At 44.1% G+C, this 17,651-nt stretch overlaps 1 protein-coding gene across 4 annotated transcripts; it reads left to right on the forward strand.

Moving 5' to 3' along the window:
- The first annotated feature begins 2,169 nt into the window (after window positions 1–2,169).
- Window positions 2,170–9,950, forward strand: TMEM52B (transmembrane protein 52B). Of its 4 annotated transcripts, none has more exons than XM_010946406.3 (6): window positions 2,170–2,322; window positions 2,662–2,785; window positions 4,785–4,828; window positions 6,704–6,742; window positions 7,287–7,453; window positions 8,401–9,950. In XM_010946406.3, the coding sequence occupies exons 2-6, from the start codon at window positions 2,732–2,734 to the stop codon at window positions 8,643–8,645; spliced, it is 549 nt and encodes a 182-aa protein (XP_010944708.1). In that variant the 5' UTR covers window positions 2,170–2,322; window positions 2,662–2,731; the 3' UTR covers window positions 8,646–9,950. The 4 variants fall into 4 exon arrangements, with proteins under 4 accessions (XP_010944708.1, XP_045366188.1, XP_074213572.1 ...); XM_045510232.2 differs by having other exon boundaries at window positions 2,182–2,355; XM_074357471.1 differs by having other exon boundaries at window positions 2,211–2,270.
- The last annotated feature ends 7,701 nt before the right edge of the window (window positions 9,951–17,651 follow it).

The following is a 17,651-nucleotide window of genomic DNA, read 5'->3' on the forward strand; positions in this document are numbered from 1 at the left end:
GCTGCAGCCTCTGTACAACACTTCCCCGCAGCACAGGTGAAAGGCCTGTGTACAGCACCCTCCATTGGTTCCGCTCCACGGCCTGAACAGCCTGGTGTAAGCTAATGATTCACGAGCGTCGGGAACCCCAACAGGACCGCGCGGGGCTGTAACAAGATCATTCCCCTTTCCCTTGGCCCCCCGCCCTTCCAGTGTGCACCTCCTTCCGTCTTCCCACCTGAATCCTCTTTCCGCTCACACCCATCTCCACACGGAGGCTTCGATAGGGACTGAGCTCGGAGTTAAAATTGCCAGAAGGCATAGAATCACTTCCATTAGGATCAACCAGACGTTCTGTTTCTCCAGGGAATAATCCGGTGGGGACAGGGGTGGGGGGAGGGGAAGTGGCGGTAGTCATTCTAAGAAAGAAAAAGTAACAAGAAGGTCATTAACAGAATCCTATTTTGTTCAAACCTGCTAAGAAGCCAGAGGGCAAAAAAGATGGTAATCACATGGCAGGAAAGTGCACCGGGGAGAAAAAGTCATGTTCACAGGCAAACCTGTTCATGCAGGTGAAGGCTGGCGTGCTTTGGGGAAGAGAGGTCAGGAGAGCAATGAGGGGGATATTCAAGACCTGGAATTCTAGGATTGCTGAAACACAGTCATGGTAACAGTAGACATGAGAGGCGGGAGGACATCAGTCACCCAGCATATTGAAGATAAAAGTCATCGGTAAAGCTGAGTGGAAGGCGGGGAAGGTATGGCTCAGTGGTAGGGCGCATACTTAGCATGCGTGAGGTCATGGGTTCCATCCCCAGTAGCTCTGTTTAAAAAGTAAGTAAACCTAATTACCTCCCCACTCCAAAAACAAAAAAAAAGTGGAAAAAAATTGAGTGGAAATCAAGACAATCTTAGTTAACACTCACAAATATATCAGGACTATCCAATGCACTCATACACATTAACATGTTTAACGTCTGTAAGGGTACGAAGAAACAGTCTTATTATTATTCCCCCAATTTATATAGGATGAAACGGAACCAACAGAGAGATGTAATAACTCTCCCAAGACCCCACAACTGGTAAGTGACAAAGTAAGTGTTTAGTCACCGACAGCCCAGCTGGATTCTTAGCCGTGAGGCCCTTGTGCCTCGCTGACAAGAGACAGAGAAGGGCGAGGTCAATGACTCCGTGGGAAAGACTGGCTGAATAGAGACGTTCTCATCAAAATGCCTCCACATCTCCGATTGCATTTCCTCTGTGAACAACATCTCAGGCAGGTCAAATGGGCATTCCACTCCTCCTTCATAAATGGTAAACTGAGGGCAGGGAAGCTACATAAGCGCGTGGTGGAGGGCCGAGATGAGAGTTCTGCTCCCTGGTCCAGCAAAATACCTCCCAACTGGCCAAGCTCTCTGCTGAAATTTGGAAAGTACACTCACTTCTAAAAGAGTAACGAGGTGGCCCTTTAGCTTTGGAATTGAATGATTTTGAATCAGCAGTATCATATCAGGCTGTTCGCTCACGATTTGATTTTCTGAGCTAAAAAAAAAAATTAAGTTTATGTTCTCCATTCTCATATCACATAGGCATGCCATGCCACGTGAGGGCTTTTTGAATCAACTCCACTCAACAAGTTGCCCCTCAAGAACACTCAGTAAAATGAGACTTTCAGAGTTAGAAAGGACCTCAAAGGTGGTTTTATTGAATTCTTATGAGATAGATACACCCTGTAAACAAATGTCTTATTTTCTTATGAAATACTTTGTACTTTAAAAAATGTTTTAATACTTTGTATTCAGTCAAAGAGTATTGGCTTAAGCATAGATCCTTTCTGTAGCATTCATTTGCTCCTGGAGAGATGTTCCTTTCCAAATATTCTATGTCCTTTCCATGTATGCTTACTTTGGCTCTGACTTTAGATTTTATAAGACAGAGGGAGAGGCATATAGATCTTGAAACTCAGTTTTTAAAAATGTCTGTTTAATTTAACTGTTTCAATGGAAATTGAAGTCAGGGTGGAGGGGGATTTCATGGACAGCACCCAGAAATTCTAATCTTCAAATCTGCTCTCTCCAAAGATGGGAGAGCTTTCCAGTTCATTTGGCAACCTCTCAGTCCTACTCCAATGTCTAGGAATAAATGACCCAGAACCAGGAGAGTTGATTATCAACACGGTGAAGGGGAGGGTTTCAAAGAGCAAGAAAGGAAGGCTAATCACATGGAGAGGGGAGTAACTGGAGATTGGCAGGGTCACTTTCAAACTTCAGCAGTCGCCCTGGAGTGCTTTGGTGAAGGACCAAGAATAGTACCACTTTTCTGATGGAGAAGAGAACCTATTCGGTCTCCCTCTATGTGCCTTTGATCCTCCTTCAAGTCAAGTTTCTCACCCTTACCTAGAAAAATACCTGGTTCCCAGGACTAACGTGTCCTCTCTAAATATCCTCCTTTTGGGGGCAGTGGAAGAGAGTTAAGGGCTCGTAGAAAGGATTAAAAGGAGGAGGGGAAAAAAAGAAGGCAAAGAGACCTGAAAACCAAAAATAGAGAGAGAGAAAGAAGCTAGGATGACAGAGGAGGGAAAAACCACAGAAAAGAAAAGCCCAAGGCAGTAAGAGGTGAGAAGGAGAGAGAAAGAAAAACTGATTTATTGCTGAGAAACGCTTCTCTCCGTCAATCCTCCAGGTCAAGAAGAGCATGGAGAGGAGGCGACGGACGCCCCGTGCGTGACCTGGAGCAGAAGGAGCCCAGCCCGATGGGAGGGCAAGCCCACAGCCTGGTGGCCTCTGCCCTGGTGTATCTCGTCCAGGTGAGTCGTGAAGACGCAGGAAGAAGGCTTTTGTTTGTTTGTTCCTTTGTTTGTCACATAAATCAATTCTCGAAGAATCTGAGGGGAAACGAATGAAGGGAAAAGATATATGTAAAACCGGAGGGGTGGTGGGGCAATGAGTAGCTTGAATGTCTCCTTAGTGTTCCAGGGTTACCCACTGCATATGTGACCAGTGACATCAGTGAAGCAGGGATAGATGCACAAACAGAGCAGCGATGGCAGTTCAGAAATGTCTCGTGTACATTTCTGTCTTTTAGCATCGTTATCACCTACCCCTGCCAATCCCAAGTGTATTAGGAAAGCTGACTGCATAATTCCCCTCCATAGTGCTTTTCCCACATCAGCCCTAATACTGCTCTGGAGGTTTCAGTGCCTCTGGATCAGAGATAACTTAAGAGAGAAAACTCTTGAAAACTACGTTGGGCCTTTTATTTCTCCCCACTAAAGATCAGAAGATCCTGAGTAACTCATCAACTGAGAAGCGGTCCTGGGACTGAGGGGCTCTGGATCATTTTCAGCAGAAATGTACACAGTTCTGAAATCTGCTAAGAAGGAAAGCAAATGAAGAAATGAGCTGGTTTCAGATTCGTGCACAGCGCCTGCCAGGGAGTGTGTTGTTTGGCTTCCTGTAAACCAGTTCCATGAGTGTCTGAAAACATATCTTCTTCTTGTAATTTCCTTTTGCTTCCTCTTCTCTTCCTTGTCTTTCCCTTCCCTTCCTTTCTCATCTCTTCTCTTTTCACAACAGGCCTGAAAAGAGGCATTGTATCTGCTGAGCCCTTTAGGCCTTTTTTTATTTTATTTTATTTTTTTAAATCTTTAGTCAAGAAAGCAAAACAAAGTACCAGGGGGCGGGTTGAGGAAACACACACTTTGTCATCCTTAGTGGCCAACGATGTTAAATTAAAACCAAACCCAGGAGTTTCGCAAATGTCACCTGCAGAGATCACCCGTTAGCCCTTTTACGCGTCTTTTCACAGCCTGTATCATGCGCGTAGGTGTGTCCCCTGCCCCCCACCCCTCATTCCCAATAAATTCACATCTCTGTCTCTTTTTAGAGGAACTTTGTGGCCTTTTTTGTTGATTTCCTGAAGTAGCAAGTCATTCAAGTTATTAGGAGAGAGAAACAGTTTCTAGAACACAAGTTTACCTAGAGTGGGTTTTGAAGGAGAAAGTCAACTGAAATATAAAGTAGAGTCAGTGAGAGTTTCCTTTACTAGGAGTAGAAAGGACTTGATAGGAATGTCAAGGAGTTGTTAGAACAGATTTATTCCTGGTTCTGCTAATTCATTCACATACATATGTGTGTGTGTGTGTGTGTGTGTGTATATATACATATAATAGAGTGTGATTTGAATTCTGCCCAAATCAATGGGTGTGGGCAGTTGGTCATGTTATTTAAACTTCTATGCCTTAGTCCCTTAACGTCTCAAAATAAAGTTACCTATACCTACCTACAAGGTTATTATGATGAAATGTTATGAAATCTTAAAAACTCTTAGCAGTCTGACTGGCACAGAGTTGCTATTCAATAAATAAGTTTTCCCCACCCTTTTCCCCCTTCTTCTCTTGCACAGTGAGTTACTGACGTCCTGAGGGTAGAATTCAGTCTGTAACTGGTGGAGGGTTAGGAAGGCAACAGCGATATCCTAAGGGATAGATCAGAAAACTTCTAGGACAAACACCTTGATACAAACATTGCCTCTCACTCACAAAGGCGGGGACGCCCACCCACCACCAAAACAAAAAACAAAAACCAGGTGAGATATTTGCTCTCCCAGGTGCTCCCACTTCACACAGAACAAAGAACAGGCTTGGGGGAGATGAAAACCGTCCTAAACACGACTGACCCCATGACCGTGTCCTTGCCCTGCTGTCACCCCCAACCTAACAGCACGGTCACGCGGGACGACTCAGAGGCTGCTGAGCAGAGCAGCTGAGCCGATTTCCCTGTCTGATTCTGTTTCCCTTCCCACAGCTTCCTCGGGCAACATGTGAGGAGAACTGTGTCAATCCTGAACAGTAAGTATCTGGGAGTCCACACGGGGGGAAAGGCCAGACAGGCAAAAAAATATCAACACCCAAGACAGGGTCAAAATGTCATCAGAGGTCTGTGACTTCCCTTCTTTCTACTGAAATGGGCATCAACCCATCACCTCACAGACATGCGTCTGTGTCACCCTGAGTACTCAAAATAACACCGCTGACGGCATTTTCCCCCCAAAGCCAATCTTCCTATCAAAGCAGCAGGCTTCATCTGCTTATATGGTCAAGGAGGTTCGCAGATTTCCTTCCCCATGCTTCTCAGTGACTCACCGAGACAGATTGGATTCACTCACCACAGGCAGATGTATTTGGGTGGTTGCCAAGGTGGCACCACTGCTTCAAATCTGAAAAGTGCTTCCTATTTGGGGGGCCTGTTAATATTTATTGCAGACTTCATTTAGCTTTTAGTTATCACTTGGAAGTGGTTACCCCTTAATCTAATGCTATCACAACTAGGTCCTATGTAGACACAGAAGACATAAAGGTAAAAAGAGAAGAGACCCATTCCTCTTGGAGGTAAGCTATTTTTAAAAAGCAGGGACAGTTGGAGAAAAAGACTTGTTTAGGGTGGAGGAAAACACATCTGGGAGGAGTTTCCCAGCAGGCAGGTCTGCTAAACCCAGGGGAAACGGTGATGGCCCGGGTGACCTGTCACCTGCTCTCTGAGGCTTTAGACACCTACCACCACAGGAAGAGTTATTTTTAATAGAGTCAGAATCGTAACATTGGAGAACTAGAAAGGGCCTTGAACAAACGGGGAATGTGAGAAAACCTAGAGAAGACATTGTTCAGTCAAAAAGCTAACTCCACGGCCTACAACTGTCCAAACAAAGATTTCAGTAGATTTCACCAGATTATTATATCAGAAAGGATTATTCAATGCACTCATCTTCAGAGGGAAGGTGTAGCTCAGTGGTAGAATGCGTGCTTAGCATGTACGAGGTCCTGGGTTCAATCCCCAGGACTTCTGTTAAAAAATAAATATTTTTCAAAAGATGAATTGTTTAAAAAAAGTACTCATCTTCAAAGACAAATATTTCCCTTCTCCCCTTCACACTCCTGAACCATCACACACTCCTTCTCCCATAAAATCCATACGTTTTAATCCTATAGAGAAAATTGATCATTGCCCTGGTTCATTCGGAATATTCGATTAGCTTTCCTCGTGATGAAGTTGGTTTCTCCACTTTGTCCCCCTTCTCGTTTGGCCTCAGTGGATAAGCCTGTCAGTGTCGATCCTGGATGTGAAAATTTAAAGCTCTTTTTTAAGGTGGGAGGTTTTATGGTTTTACGGTGGTCCTTTATGCAACAACTTGCAAAACGTTAACGACAAGCTTCATTGTACTGCTTTCATGATTGTAACTGAAATTTTCTTTATATTTACATTTGGGTGACCTCGAATATATCCAGACCCTAACTTTCACATTCATTTTCACTCTGTGTAAAGTTGCATTGCAAGTTCTTTCTTGGTAATTGTCATCAAAACTGGTCGGTTTTGGTCATGGTTACACTTTCTATTGGCGTTATTTTCATGATCAGTAGTTTAATCCGTGGTATAAATCATCCCATTTTCAAACAGATTCAGCTGGTTACACTGAAGTTACTGTAATCTGCGAAGCTTTTTTTTTTTTTTTTCAGGATTTTGTGACTTTATTTATTTATTTATGTTAGATTTTTTCTTTAAATTCACAATGTACTCGTTTCTGGTGTACAGCACAGTGATTCGGATACACTGCGTTTCTTTTATTATAACACAGTATCATTGTATCGTAGCTCATGTTTCTGATTCTGGAATTACAATAGGCATTGACTATATTTTTATTGTCAAAAAACCTTATTCTTTCTCCATAGTTGCCTGACCACAGATTGGGTGCATCTCTGGTATATATGGTAAGTTTCAGCTACATTACCCAAAAAGACATTTAGAAAGGACTTTATTTTTCTCAGGGATATTTTTTTTCTTAAGTTTTTTTAGTGTTTAGATCGATTGACAGCAGGGGGGAGAAAAAGTCTGAGCCAGCCAGCCTACTTACCTAGCATCTCATGGAGTAAAGTTTCTTTACCTCATCACCAACCTATGTGACAATATGCCAGGATTTCCTATTTCAATACCATCTCCTGGGCCAACATCAACGGATTATTGTGTACTTTCTCAGGGTCAGCTCTAGAAATAACCACAAAGAGATTACTTCAGTCAAAAGCAGCCCCCAAACCACATTCAATCTGTCAGGAATTGTTCCAGGGAGCTGACTTGGTCTTACTGACAAAATAAAGGAAATATATATGTGTAGTGAAGTCCTGGGAATTAAAATCTTACAGCCATTCTGTAGACTATCCAAACAAGAATCGAGATGCAGGCATTGGAGACCGATGAGGCAGAGCTGGGAAACAGACCAGCACCCAGAGCTCTCACTGCTGCGTGGACCCCACGCAGGTTGCTGGTGGTCATCGGGGCGCTGCTCCTGCTGTGTGGCCTGACTTCCGCGTGCTTCCGCTGCTGCCTGGCTCACCCGCAGACCGGGGAGGAGGCGGGCCGGCCCCCTTACGAAGTCACGGTCATCGCCTTTGATCATGACAGCACACTCCAGAGCACCATCACCTGTGAGTACACTGACCCAGAACACAGGGGGTGAACCCAAGTTTAAAAGAACCATCCGCATGGTACAACGGTGTGCAAACACCGGTCGGATAAAGGTTCTGAATCTCAGGGTCGCCTTCACTCCCAGAAGCCTGAGGGTGCGGTGACCTGGCCTCTCACGGCTGCTGTAGTCTCAGTTTTTGGTCTGATGTCAGAGTGAAGAAAGACGCAAAATGTTGGGGACAATATTGGAAATGTCGTAGAGGAAGAATTACCAAACTTATAAATATTTTCATAAACCTCTTTTAAGCTCTGAACATATCCCTTTTTCAAAAATGTCTTAGATTTTGTGGAAACCTACATTTTCTATTATCTAGACTATTTTTTTCTTAGAGAAAAATTCATCGTGTGCATTTTCAATCCTAATATACTAAATATTAGCCACGACACTTGATGACTTTCCTTTATTTCCCTCGGTTCTTGTCTTTGGATTATAGTCTTTCCTCAAATCAGAGGGTAAGTACCAGGCAGAAGAGCAGGTGGCAAGACACCGTGATGTGTATTTTGAAAGGACACCGCTACAGCATGTCACTGCTCACCTCTCCTGCTGTTCTTCCTCACTGTCATTTTGGAGAAAAGATCGGTAGGGGAGAAAGGACCCTTTCTAAGGAGTCTGCAGCTTCAGCAGGTGGCGTAAAGGGTTCTAAGCCCATAAAGGAGAGCGGACGGGGTTGTGAGCCAGGGGAACACGCTCTAGATGACTTGAGGGAGCCAGAGAAGCCGGGATCTGCTGGCAAAGAGTGAAGCTGGTTTAGAAACCAGTTTCACGGGATTTTCATAACATCCGTGGCCAAGGGTGACAATGAGTTTGGACATGGGTTAAGAATGAAGGGGAATGAAGTGTGTCGTAAGTCTCTGGTTTCGGAAGATGCCACTCTTACTTGGGCTCCGTTCCTCCTTCCCTCGCCAGCCCTGCAGTCAGTGTTTGGCCCTGCAGCTCGACGAATCCTGGCTGTGGCTCACTCGCACAGCTCCCTGGGCCAGCTGCCCTCCTGCCTGGACACCCTCCCGGGGTACGAAGAAGCTCTTCGCATGAGTCGCTTCACCGTTTCAAGGAGTGCGCAGAAAGCAACTGACCGACCCCCAGTACCAGAAGAAGGGCAGCTGCCTCCACTGGAGAAGGCATCTCCTCAAACACAACACTCTCCCAACTGATGGGAGCTCTGGTTTTATAAATGGGGTGGGGGTATCCCCAGAGTTGGTAGAGATTCACAGACAAATAGGACACTTTTCCCCCCTAACTTTCAGAAAGAGTAGGATAGCATCTAAACATCATTCAGTGGAAAAGATGGATTCCAGCTCCTCATTTCCAGACATGTATATTTCCTGACATGGAATGCTTTAGTCGGGGACACTCATTCTTTACCCAGTGGCAAACATTTGCAATTCACCTGCAGCAATGCTGTTAGTACCGAGCAGGAAAGCATCAAAGGTATCTCGGATTCCCCCCGTTACTGAGCTCCTTGGCCCACGGGATACTGCCTGCTGCTTGCTCCGTGAATAGATGGTGTCCACTGGCGGAGGAGGACAAGCATGTAGGCACAGCCAGAGACAGGGGTGCCCTGAATTCATGCATCCTCCCTCTCGAGAGGACATTCACTCTTACACTGAGTGGCAGTGATATTTTTGGACGTCATGTAATAATACCTCACTGACCATCCAGAATCCAGGGGTGGGGCTGCAGGCAGGGGCCAAGAGAACACGGTAGGGTCTGGACGCATCAAACAGCAAGGTCTTTCTTTCAGTCTGGTTCTCCTCACCCGCAGCACGAGAGATGGCACAGAGCGCAGTCACAGTTCTATTCCGGTTTTAGTTCCTCTTCCCTGCAAACACACAGAGGCACGCACGCATACACACACACACAGACAGCTTTGCTTTGCCTCTTCCCTCTTTCCTGCTTTGGCCACTTAAAGCCACGTGTCTACAGGGACAGACACTCATCTCTAGTGGTAGCCTCCACTGCCACCTGGTGGAGCCGTGGTAGAAGTGCACCCTCCTGTTGGAATCCGGGTCCCTCTCCAGTTCTTCCAGCACTAACTGAAAATGGCAGGAACCATGGTGTCCACATAACATCCCACCTCCATAATGCACTGTTATTGGCAACTTTAGGAAGTGAAGCGTATCTAGGGAAAGACTACTTACCAGTGACCTTAGAAAAGTCCCTGAAATCTTTCAAGCACAGTTTTCTCACCTGTAAAATAGAGGATAACGAACACTGCCAAGGACCGTGGTGCACATCAAATACTCTATCTGTATACGACACGATTTGTAAATTATTATGCACGTGTGTTCGTTACTCTTAGCACTGACAACTAATTCTCACCTGCCTGCCGTGATTCTGCTGAGAATCACGGTCTGATTTGTCCTTTTGCCAGGCAGCCTGCTACATTGTTGCCAAGTCACACCTAACATAGCTTTATCTCATCAATAAATATGTGTTGATGGCGGTAAACAGTTGAAGGCGTGATTCCTCTTACTATGTTCTTTGTGGAGGTAAAGAATATTTGCGAAAATTCGTTGGTTAGGGAGTCAGCTCCAAGACTCGGGGAGCAGTGCATCCCAGGGGATGGCTGGTGAGGGCCCCACCTCGGTACATTCCTTCTTGGATGCTCACTCAGCCCAGAGGGAACACATTCTAAGTCTAACCTGCCGGTGATCTGAATTTATCCTGCGTCATTTAAGAAACTGCCTCTGGAAATTGTTAAATACGTGGATTTTTGACAGCACCCTAGGGGGGCTTGGTTTTGCCACTACCAAGTGAATCTGTGATCACATATTCCATAAAATATTCTAGGCCCTTTCATCTTTCAAGATACTACAGTCTTGTAAGAAGTTAAAATGTCCTCAGGTATAACAAGATCTTACAAGGAATCCTGCCTGTGAGGATCTTATTCTAAAGAGCTCTCTCTGCCACACTTTCTCCCACCCTGGCCCTCTCCTCAGTCCCACCCAGCTTTCCCTTCCCGTCACCCTCCCATTTTGTCATGATTGGCAGCCACTTGGCTTGACTTCTTTACTCCAAGGCATCTGTTCATCAGCTCGATCACTCGCACCACTCTTCTCCAATTTTTAAACCCCTTTTAACTTTCCTCATATTGACCCTTCAAACTTTAAACATTGGTTCAGTGAAGCTAACTGATTGCACTCCAAAGTCTACACTCCGGAGCAGAGCTGCAGACTGAAAGAAACGTGGGGGATGGGATGGTCAGGACCCGTGGATGTACTGGGTGGGGAGCTGTAGGAAGGGAAGGGAGTGAGAAATGATTCCTAAGTAAGTGACCTGAGCCAATCTGTGGAAGGTGGAGCTGTTTCTTAGGATGGGAAAGACTTGCAGAGACCCGATTTAGGGGGAAATTAAATTCAGCGATTTCTAAAATGGAGGAAAGGCATTTGGTGGCAAAATAGAAACCAAGTTCCTCTGAGATCAAGGTCTACTACACGGAAACAGCGAGCAAAGTTCAGATGTGCCGAGGAGGAAAATCATCGTCCCTGAGACTGAAGAAGAAAAGTCTCAATGTGTGGGGGAAAAAATCCATATGGGACCTTTGTACTTGGCAGTGGTTATAAAATAAGCCACTGGAAATGGCACAGAGATTGTTGGACTTGCCGATCTGGGACTCCGGGGTCTGGACAGGAGGATAAGAGTTTGGAAGCCATCAAGTAAAAATGTATATTTATATATATGGGTACAAACGAGATCATCAACTCTGCATCCTCCTTCCTCCTGCTTATTCCCTAATTGTTCACTTTCTACTAGTTTCTTCCCTTTAGTATACAGTAGTTTAGGATGAATTATGTATTGCAAAAAAAAAGAAGGGATTGTGTAAGCTGAACGAGACAAGTATCACATTGTTGAGCCTTGTGCTGAGTAATTCGGACACTGAATTGAAGACCAAAGTGATGCAAGCTTCTTAGCGGAAGAGTTCCATAACGTGATCCAAATTTTATAAAGACACCGGTGAAAAGTCTGAGGTGTGAGCTGAAATATGAAGATGGTGGGTCTTCCTGGCAGCCAGGAGCCTATTGTAAAAATCCTAGTGAAAAGTGATGAGAGCTTGAAAATGAACCAGGGGCCAGGTGGAGGGTGATGGGAATGAACTTGACGACAATTATTTCTTCTTTTCGGCAGAACTCTAAGCTGGGCGCAAACTGAAAAAAAATAACCAAATGGTAAGGAAATACGACTTTTGCACCATTGTTCTAGACTTTGAAGGTCTATTTTAAGCAGTGAAGACTCTCTCCCACCTCCTTCTCAGTCCAAATGACACAAGTGTATATAAACCTCCTGCAGCCCGGAGGTCACGTACACACTATCCATTCGCTACACTTTCATTTGGTTTCCTGGGGTGATTGTACTTGCCGGGGGACACATTTTTTTAAATCACTTTTTACTTGCCCAAACTGAAACCTACCATCAGGGCTGTGTCCAGTGCGGTGTCAGCATCTGAAAGGACGTGTCCATGTCTCCAGAGCGGGAGGCCATGACTCTGACAGCACAGAGCTCCTGGTCCTGAGAGGTGGGCATCTACCAATTTACACAAGGATGATACGGGCCCTCCTTTCTGGGGGACAGTGGGTCTGAGAGAAGGTAGACTGGGCTCTGATGACTTTCTGTCTCTGATTTGGAGGCAAAGAGAACAGTATGGGATACCTTGTAGAGCCTTGTTTCTGGTCCAAGGCTAGGTCAGGAGCTGGAGCACAGAACCTTGCTGACCCGGCCTTGTAGGGGTGGCTGGTCAGAGCTTTATCAGTGGGTCTGATCAGTTAACACATGAGGAGTTTATGTGTGTATGAGAGCCTGGAAATAAAGCAAAGATGGTATCTATACAACACATTTATGAGCCAAGGGAGAAAAACTGCAAAGTCTTGGAAGCAGCAAGTTTTGTTTTCTTTTCTTTGGGTGAGCAGATTGGCTGGAAGGCAGTTCCCGCCAGGATGGGAAGTCTGCCCTTAGACAGGCTGACTGGGAAAACAATTTCAGTGATTTATGGATTGCACAAGATACATCGAGCCTTCAACTGTGGAAAATATCTTACACGCTGTGTCTGAATAATGTTGGCTGGTGTCCTGTTGGCCCCTCCACCTCGGTGAAGCCAGAATTGCAGTATTTCCCACCTCCAAATTCCCCATAACTTTAGAGTTTGTAAAGGGTGTCTTGAAAGGGGTCGAGTCTGAGTTGAAGTCTGAAGGGACATAACATTTTAAACATCGAATGCACATTGTAAGTGCGTTTTCTGTCTATGAGCAAAGAAAGGAGAGATGAGAATGTGAATCGTGGAGGATGTTAAAAATTCCAAGAGTGATAGAAAATAAGTGAATTTGAAAAGACAGGTTTGCATCTTTTTACGGAAAGCGTTACCCATGAGCTTGAGTGGTTTGGTCTTTCTCCGGCACTGTGTGAAAGCTACTGAAAGTTTTTGAAGCGGGAAGAGAGACCACATCACTTGTGAGAGGCCTTGGATGCCACTGGAGGATGAATAAGGAAGTGAGGTGTAGAAGGCAGGCTGTTAACTACTACCGCAAAGACAAAATTCCAATTTCTTTCATAACAGCATGGTGATAGGAAAGTTAGGAAATACGGCAGACTAAATGTAAGGCCTCTTCCCTGTGTGTCTGCCTCTGGAGAGCACTCATCCTTCAACTGTTCATTTGCCCTTTGGCTCTCAGTGTCCTTGTTTCACAAATGACATTGATGTTCTGAGTGTCCGGACCTTTCCTGAGCCCCAGTTTGCATATCAAACTTGCCTATGCTGAGTCTCTCTGGCACACCCTCTGGCACTGGATTTAGGACCTGCTCTCCCCTCCAATGTTAATACTGATTACCAAGGGTGGTGAAGTTGATTGCTATCTGCCCCTCCTCCCCTCAAGGGTTGTAAATCGAAACTCAGTAAGTCCCAAAGTCAATAAATGCAAATCCAGTTCAAAGGGGACAAAAGCTCATCAGACGTCAAATAATCGGTAAGCAATCATAGCCGTGTGGATGCCTGCAGCGCAACAGTGCACTGTTTAATTCTCCAAACCACGCGCTCCCTTTTGTCAGCTCCGGAGGCCGAATTGCAGAGAAGTGATGTAATTAGCAGAGAGTGGAGTGACTGAGCTTCAGACTTCAAACACCAAACTGAAAAATCTTCTGCTCTTATTTTTTTTAATTTAATCTGTATTCCTTTAAATCAAATGCATACATTCATACCTGAAAAAGTCAAATCGCTCTCCAAGGCTCCTGAAGAAAAGTGGCATCTTTTATGTATGCACACGCACACATAATCCCTACATTTTAGCAGATTTTTTAAAAATCTGTAATTCTCCAAATGCTGTGCATGTGCTGCTGTTCTTGATTTTTACTTTCAGGTCGGAGCACTATCTATGGACTTGTCATCACGGAAGATAAAAACGTAGCCCTTTTCACAACCGTCCTTACCTTTGTGACTGCGACACATCCGAACATTCCTTGTGCCCCGTATTTTCTAAATATACTTGTATCAGAATTTTGATTGGATGAGTATAATGGGAGGCAGGGAAAAGCCTATTAAATGGTTACAATCGTGAAAGCAGGCTGTATGGGTTTAAATCCTGGTCCTTTTCCTTACTCCTTGTCCAGCCCCGGTACAGTGACTTGACTGTTTTATGCTTCAATTTCTTAAGCTGTAAAATGATCATCAAATGAGGACACATGCCTTACATTATTATGTGAGGATTGTGGAGGTTAATAAAAATACTCATAGTCTATATAAAGCATGTATATTAGTACGTTAATAACTATCAATCACTTTTACTACGTTGTGGCTTACCTTCATCCCTTCGGTGTTGAATCTTGTTTTCTACACGCCATGCCTTTTCCTTTCTTGGTTTACCTCCTCATTTAGGTGCTGCTTCCTGAAAGCAGAGATAGTGCCAGATCCCACAGTTAATGTGAGAGACTGCCTCAAACTAGGGGCTTAAATGCCATTATAATTGCCTCTAATTCTTTATACATCTGTCTTCATCCCCATCTATCTATCTTGCCTCTCTGACGATTATCTTCTTTATCTGTTGTTGGGCCAGGACAGGCAGCTCCAAAATACGCCTCGATGACATATTATTTTGAGTTAAAGTTAACTTAAGAAACAGCTGATGCAAGAGAGACACCATGAGCCTCATCCTCGTCTGCCTGAGCGAGGAAAGGAATCTCCCACGTGAAAGGTGCACCCCCTGCATCAGGAGGAAGAAGGGCGCTCCTCCCCCGAGACAGGAGACTCAGGCACAAGCAGCCTGTGTGAGCAAACCTGGCCGCCTCTTTAATTCACTACCCCAAGCCCAAGCTCTGTTTAGATTCTTCATTAATTGCATACCCCAAACCTAAGTTTCTTTGACTTGTCAGTTTCTCACAAATGTACTGTTTCTTTGTCTAAAAAGTATAAAAGCTGACTGCTTTGGCCATTTTTAGATCTCTGAGACCTCTGTGCCCACAAATTAAAATTTGTTTCTTTTTCTCCCATTAATCCATCTTGTGTCAATTTTATTATTAGTACAGCCCCAAGAACTGACGAGGGGTAGAGGGGAGGAATTTTTCCCTCCTCAGTGCTCTCTCACCTTGAACTGCTACTTTCGGGCTGCAGGAGACTAAAACAGTGGCCAGCGTAAGCCTGTGACCTTATGTCCTCCAAACTTCATCACCAAAGTAGAGGCTTCCTGCTCTTAGTTTACATGTGAGAAATTCTAGGAAAAGATGTTGACGAGTCTTATGCAAAATCACGTGGCCGTATAGATGGTCAAGGCAGTGAGGGTCAATGATGGCTGGATTCCACTAGAGGGACAGTGTGGTTATCAGCGGGAGCAGGAGTTCCCTCCAAAATCATGCATTACCTCTCTTCCCCCCACCCAAAAAACAATGAGCAGTAATAGGCGTAACTTTTCTGATGTACAACACATAATTATAGAATGTGCTAGAAGAACAACAGGCAGACAAAGCTTTGGAAACCCACTGAAAGGAGATGAAAGGACGCAGGCGCATGAAATCAGAAAGGCTTCCTGGAGAAGGTGATGCCTATACTAAATCCTGAATGATTTGTAGGAATTAGGGAGAAAAAAAAAAAAGGAGAAAATGTTTTCACAGGAAGATATTTTGAGAATATCCAATGGCCAGAAACAAGGACAATATTAGGGCAAAAAGTAGTTTAAGTAACTTAATATGCCTGGAACAGAGAACGGAAAATAGGGAATGGCTATACATGAGGCTAGAGAAATAAACAGGGATCAGATCCTAAATCCTCCATTTCTCTACCAAGGAATTTGAACTTGCCCCAAAGACTACAGAGAATCTCTGGCCACTGAATAATATTAAGAAGAGAAATACACAATGAAATATGGTTTTATTATAGTTATTCTGATATCAGTGAGCTGTTTCTCTCTACCTCCTAGAAATGATAGAGATAAAATTAAAGACTAAGTAATAATATTACTTGAGTAATAATGGTGGTTTTATTTATGTATGTTTATCAAGGTATAATTGACATATAATGTTAGTTTCAGGTGTATGATGTTATGATTTGGTATCGTACATATTGTGAAGCAATCACCATAGTAAGTCTAGTTAATAATGGTGCTTTTAAAACCTGTCCATGAATTTCTTTAACATTCCTTCCATCTGGAGGTTGGCGAGGTGCGATGTGGTCCATTTATCTACTTCAAGACATCTTGATTGCTTCCAAGCTTTGACAGTTACGAATAAAGCTGCTATAAACATCCATGTGCAGGTTTTTAGGTGGACAGGAGTTTTCAACTTCTTTGGGTAAATGCTAGGGTTGGAAAGGAGGAGATTTTCCTCTGCCCTTCTTGTTTCTTCCAGCATGTCTAAGAACTAAATTGACACAAGACATTAACAAGAGAAAACCAAACAGAAGTTTAATAACATATACACATAGGGGAGACCCAAGGGAACTGAGTCACTCACCAAAATGTCCAAAGCTCTTACCTTAAATACCTTCCTCGGCTAAAGACAGAAGGGTGGCGCGAGACTGCAACAGAGAATGCCAGGAAAAACACAGTAAACAAGGGTAAGGTTATTATGTGGATTTAAGCCTTTGACTTCTCTGTTGATAAGCATTCTTAGAGATTTGGTCATAATCCTCTTCCAGGTACAGCAAGGGAGACACCTTTATAAAAAAAAGATTTTCCTTACAGACGTAAATGTTACTTGCAAAGGGTGTTTCAGAATTTTCCCCGTGTCTGCTGTTTCTTAGAAAACAACCAGCTTAGAATAATCAATACACCAGAGATATTTTTTAGGGTGGCAAATTCTGCTCCCCTGCACTAAGGGGTTGATTGCTGTATCACATAGTAAGAGTATGTTTCGTTTCCTAATGTCGACTGAAATAAAATCGCACAGCATGAGAGTTGTGGGTGAAGTTTTTGGGGGGCAAAATGAGGACTATAGCCCAGGAGACAGCATCTTCACTCTGAGGAACTGCTCCGAAGAGGCGGGGGGAACTCAGTATTATATATGATTTCAGTGAAAGGGGTGCATGCAGTCAAGCACACACACAGGCAGAGGCTGCTGCTGGTCATGAGGAGCAGATGTCACTGTTAATGGTTTCAGTGCTTTTCTAGATATGAGGAGATGCAAGCATTTGGGCTCATAAAATCTTCTCCTGAAAATATCTCACTACCTGAAGGCCTGCTCTGCCAGTTTTCCCAGAGCACAGAGCGCCTCATTCCTGATCTCCACCCTGAACTCCTTTCAGGGAGGGCTGGAGGTCAGGACTGCTGGTGGCTCGTGATCAAATTCCAGCAGAGGTAGATGGCAAGTGCCAGAGTGATCCAATCCTTATAGAGGCAGGTGGCAAGCGCCAATTTTTGGCTGACACTAAGAAACCACCAAACTGTCTTCCAAAGTGGCCATACCATCATCCATTCCCATCAGCAATGAAGGAAAGTTCCTGAAATGTGAACTTTTTAACACAGTATTTTGTCTTTGGTTAAAAATTGTTTTGAAATATTTTTTAATCTGATTGAATGTTTTAATTTAAAAAATTTTCTCCTATATAATATTTTAAGTGTCCTGGTGTGGAAAAAAAAAAGGTAAAGAGCAAGCTTTTGGAGGTTGACAGATTGGGTGTTTTAAGATAAAGTATTAGCATTTAGAAAAGCGTTAAGGCAGAAGGATTAGCCGAAAATTAACCTCCA

The sequence above is a fragment of the Camelus bactrianus genome, chromosome 34 (genome assembly GCF_048773025.1).
Source record: "Camelus bactrianus isolate YW-2024 breed Bactrian camel chromosome 34, ASM4877302v1, whole genome shotgun sequence".
Lineage (NCBI taxonomy): Eukaryota > Metazoa > Chordata > Mammalia > Artiodactyla > Camelidae > Camelus > Camelus bactrianus.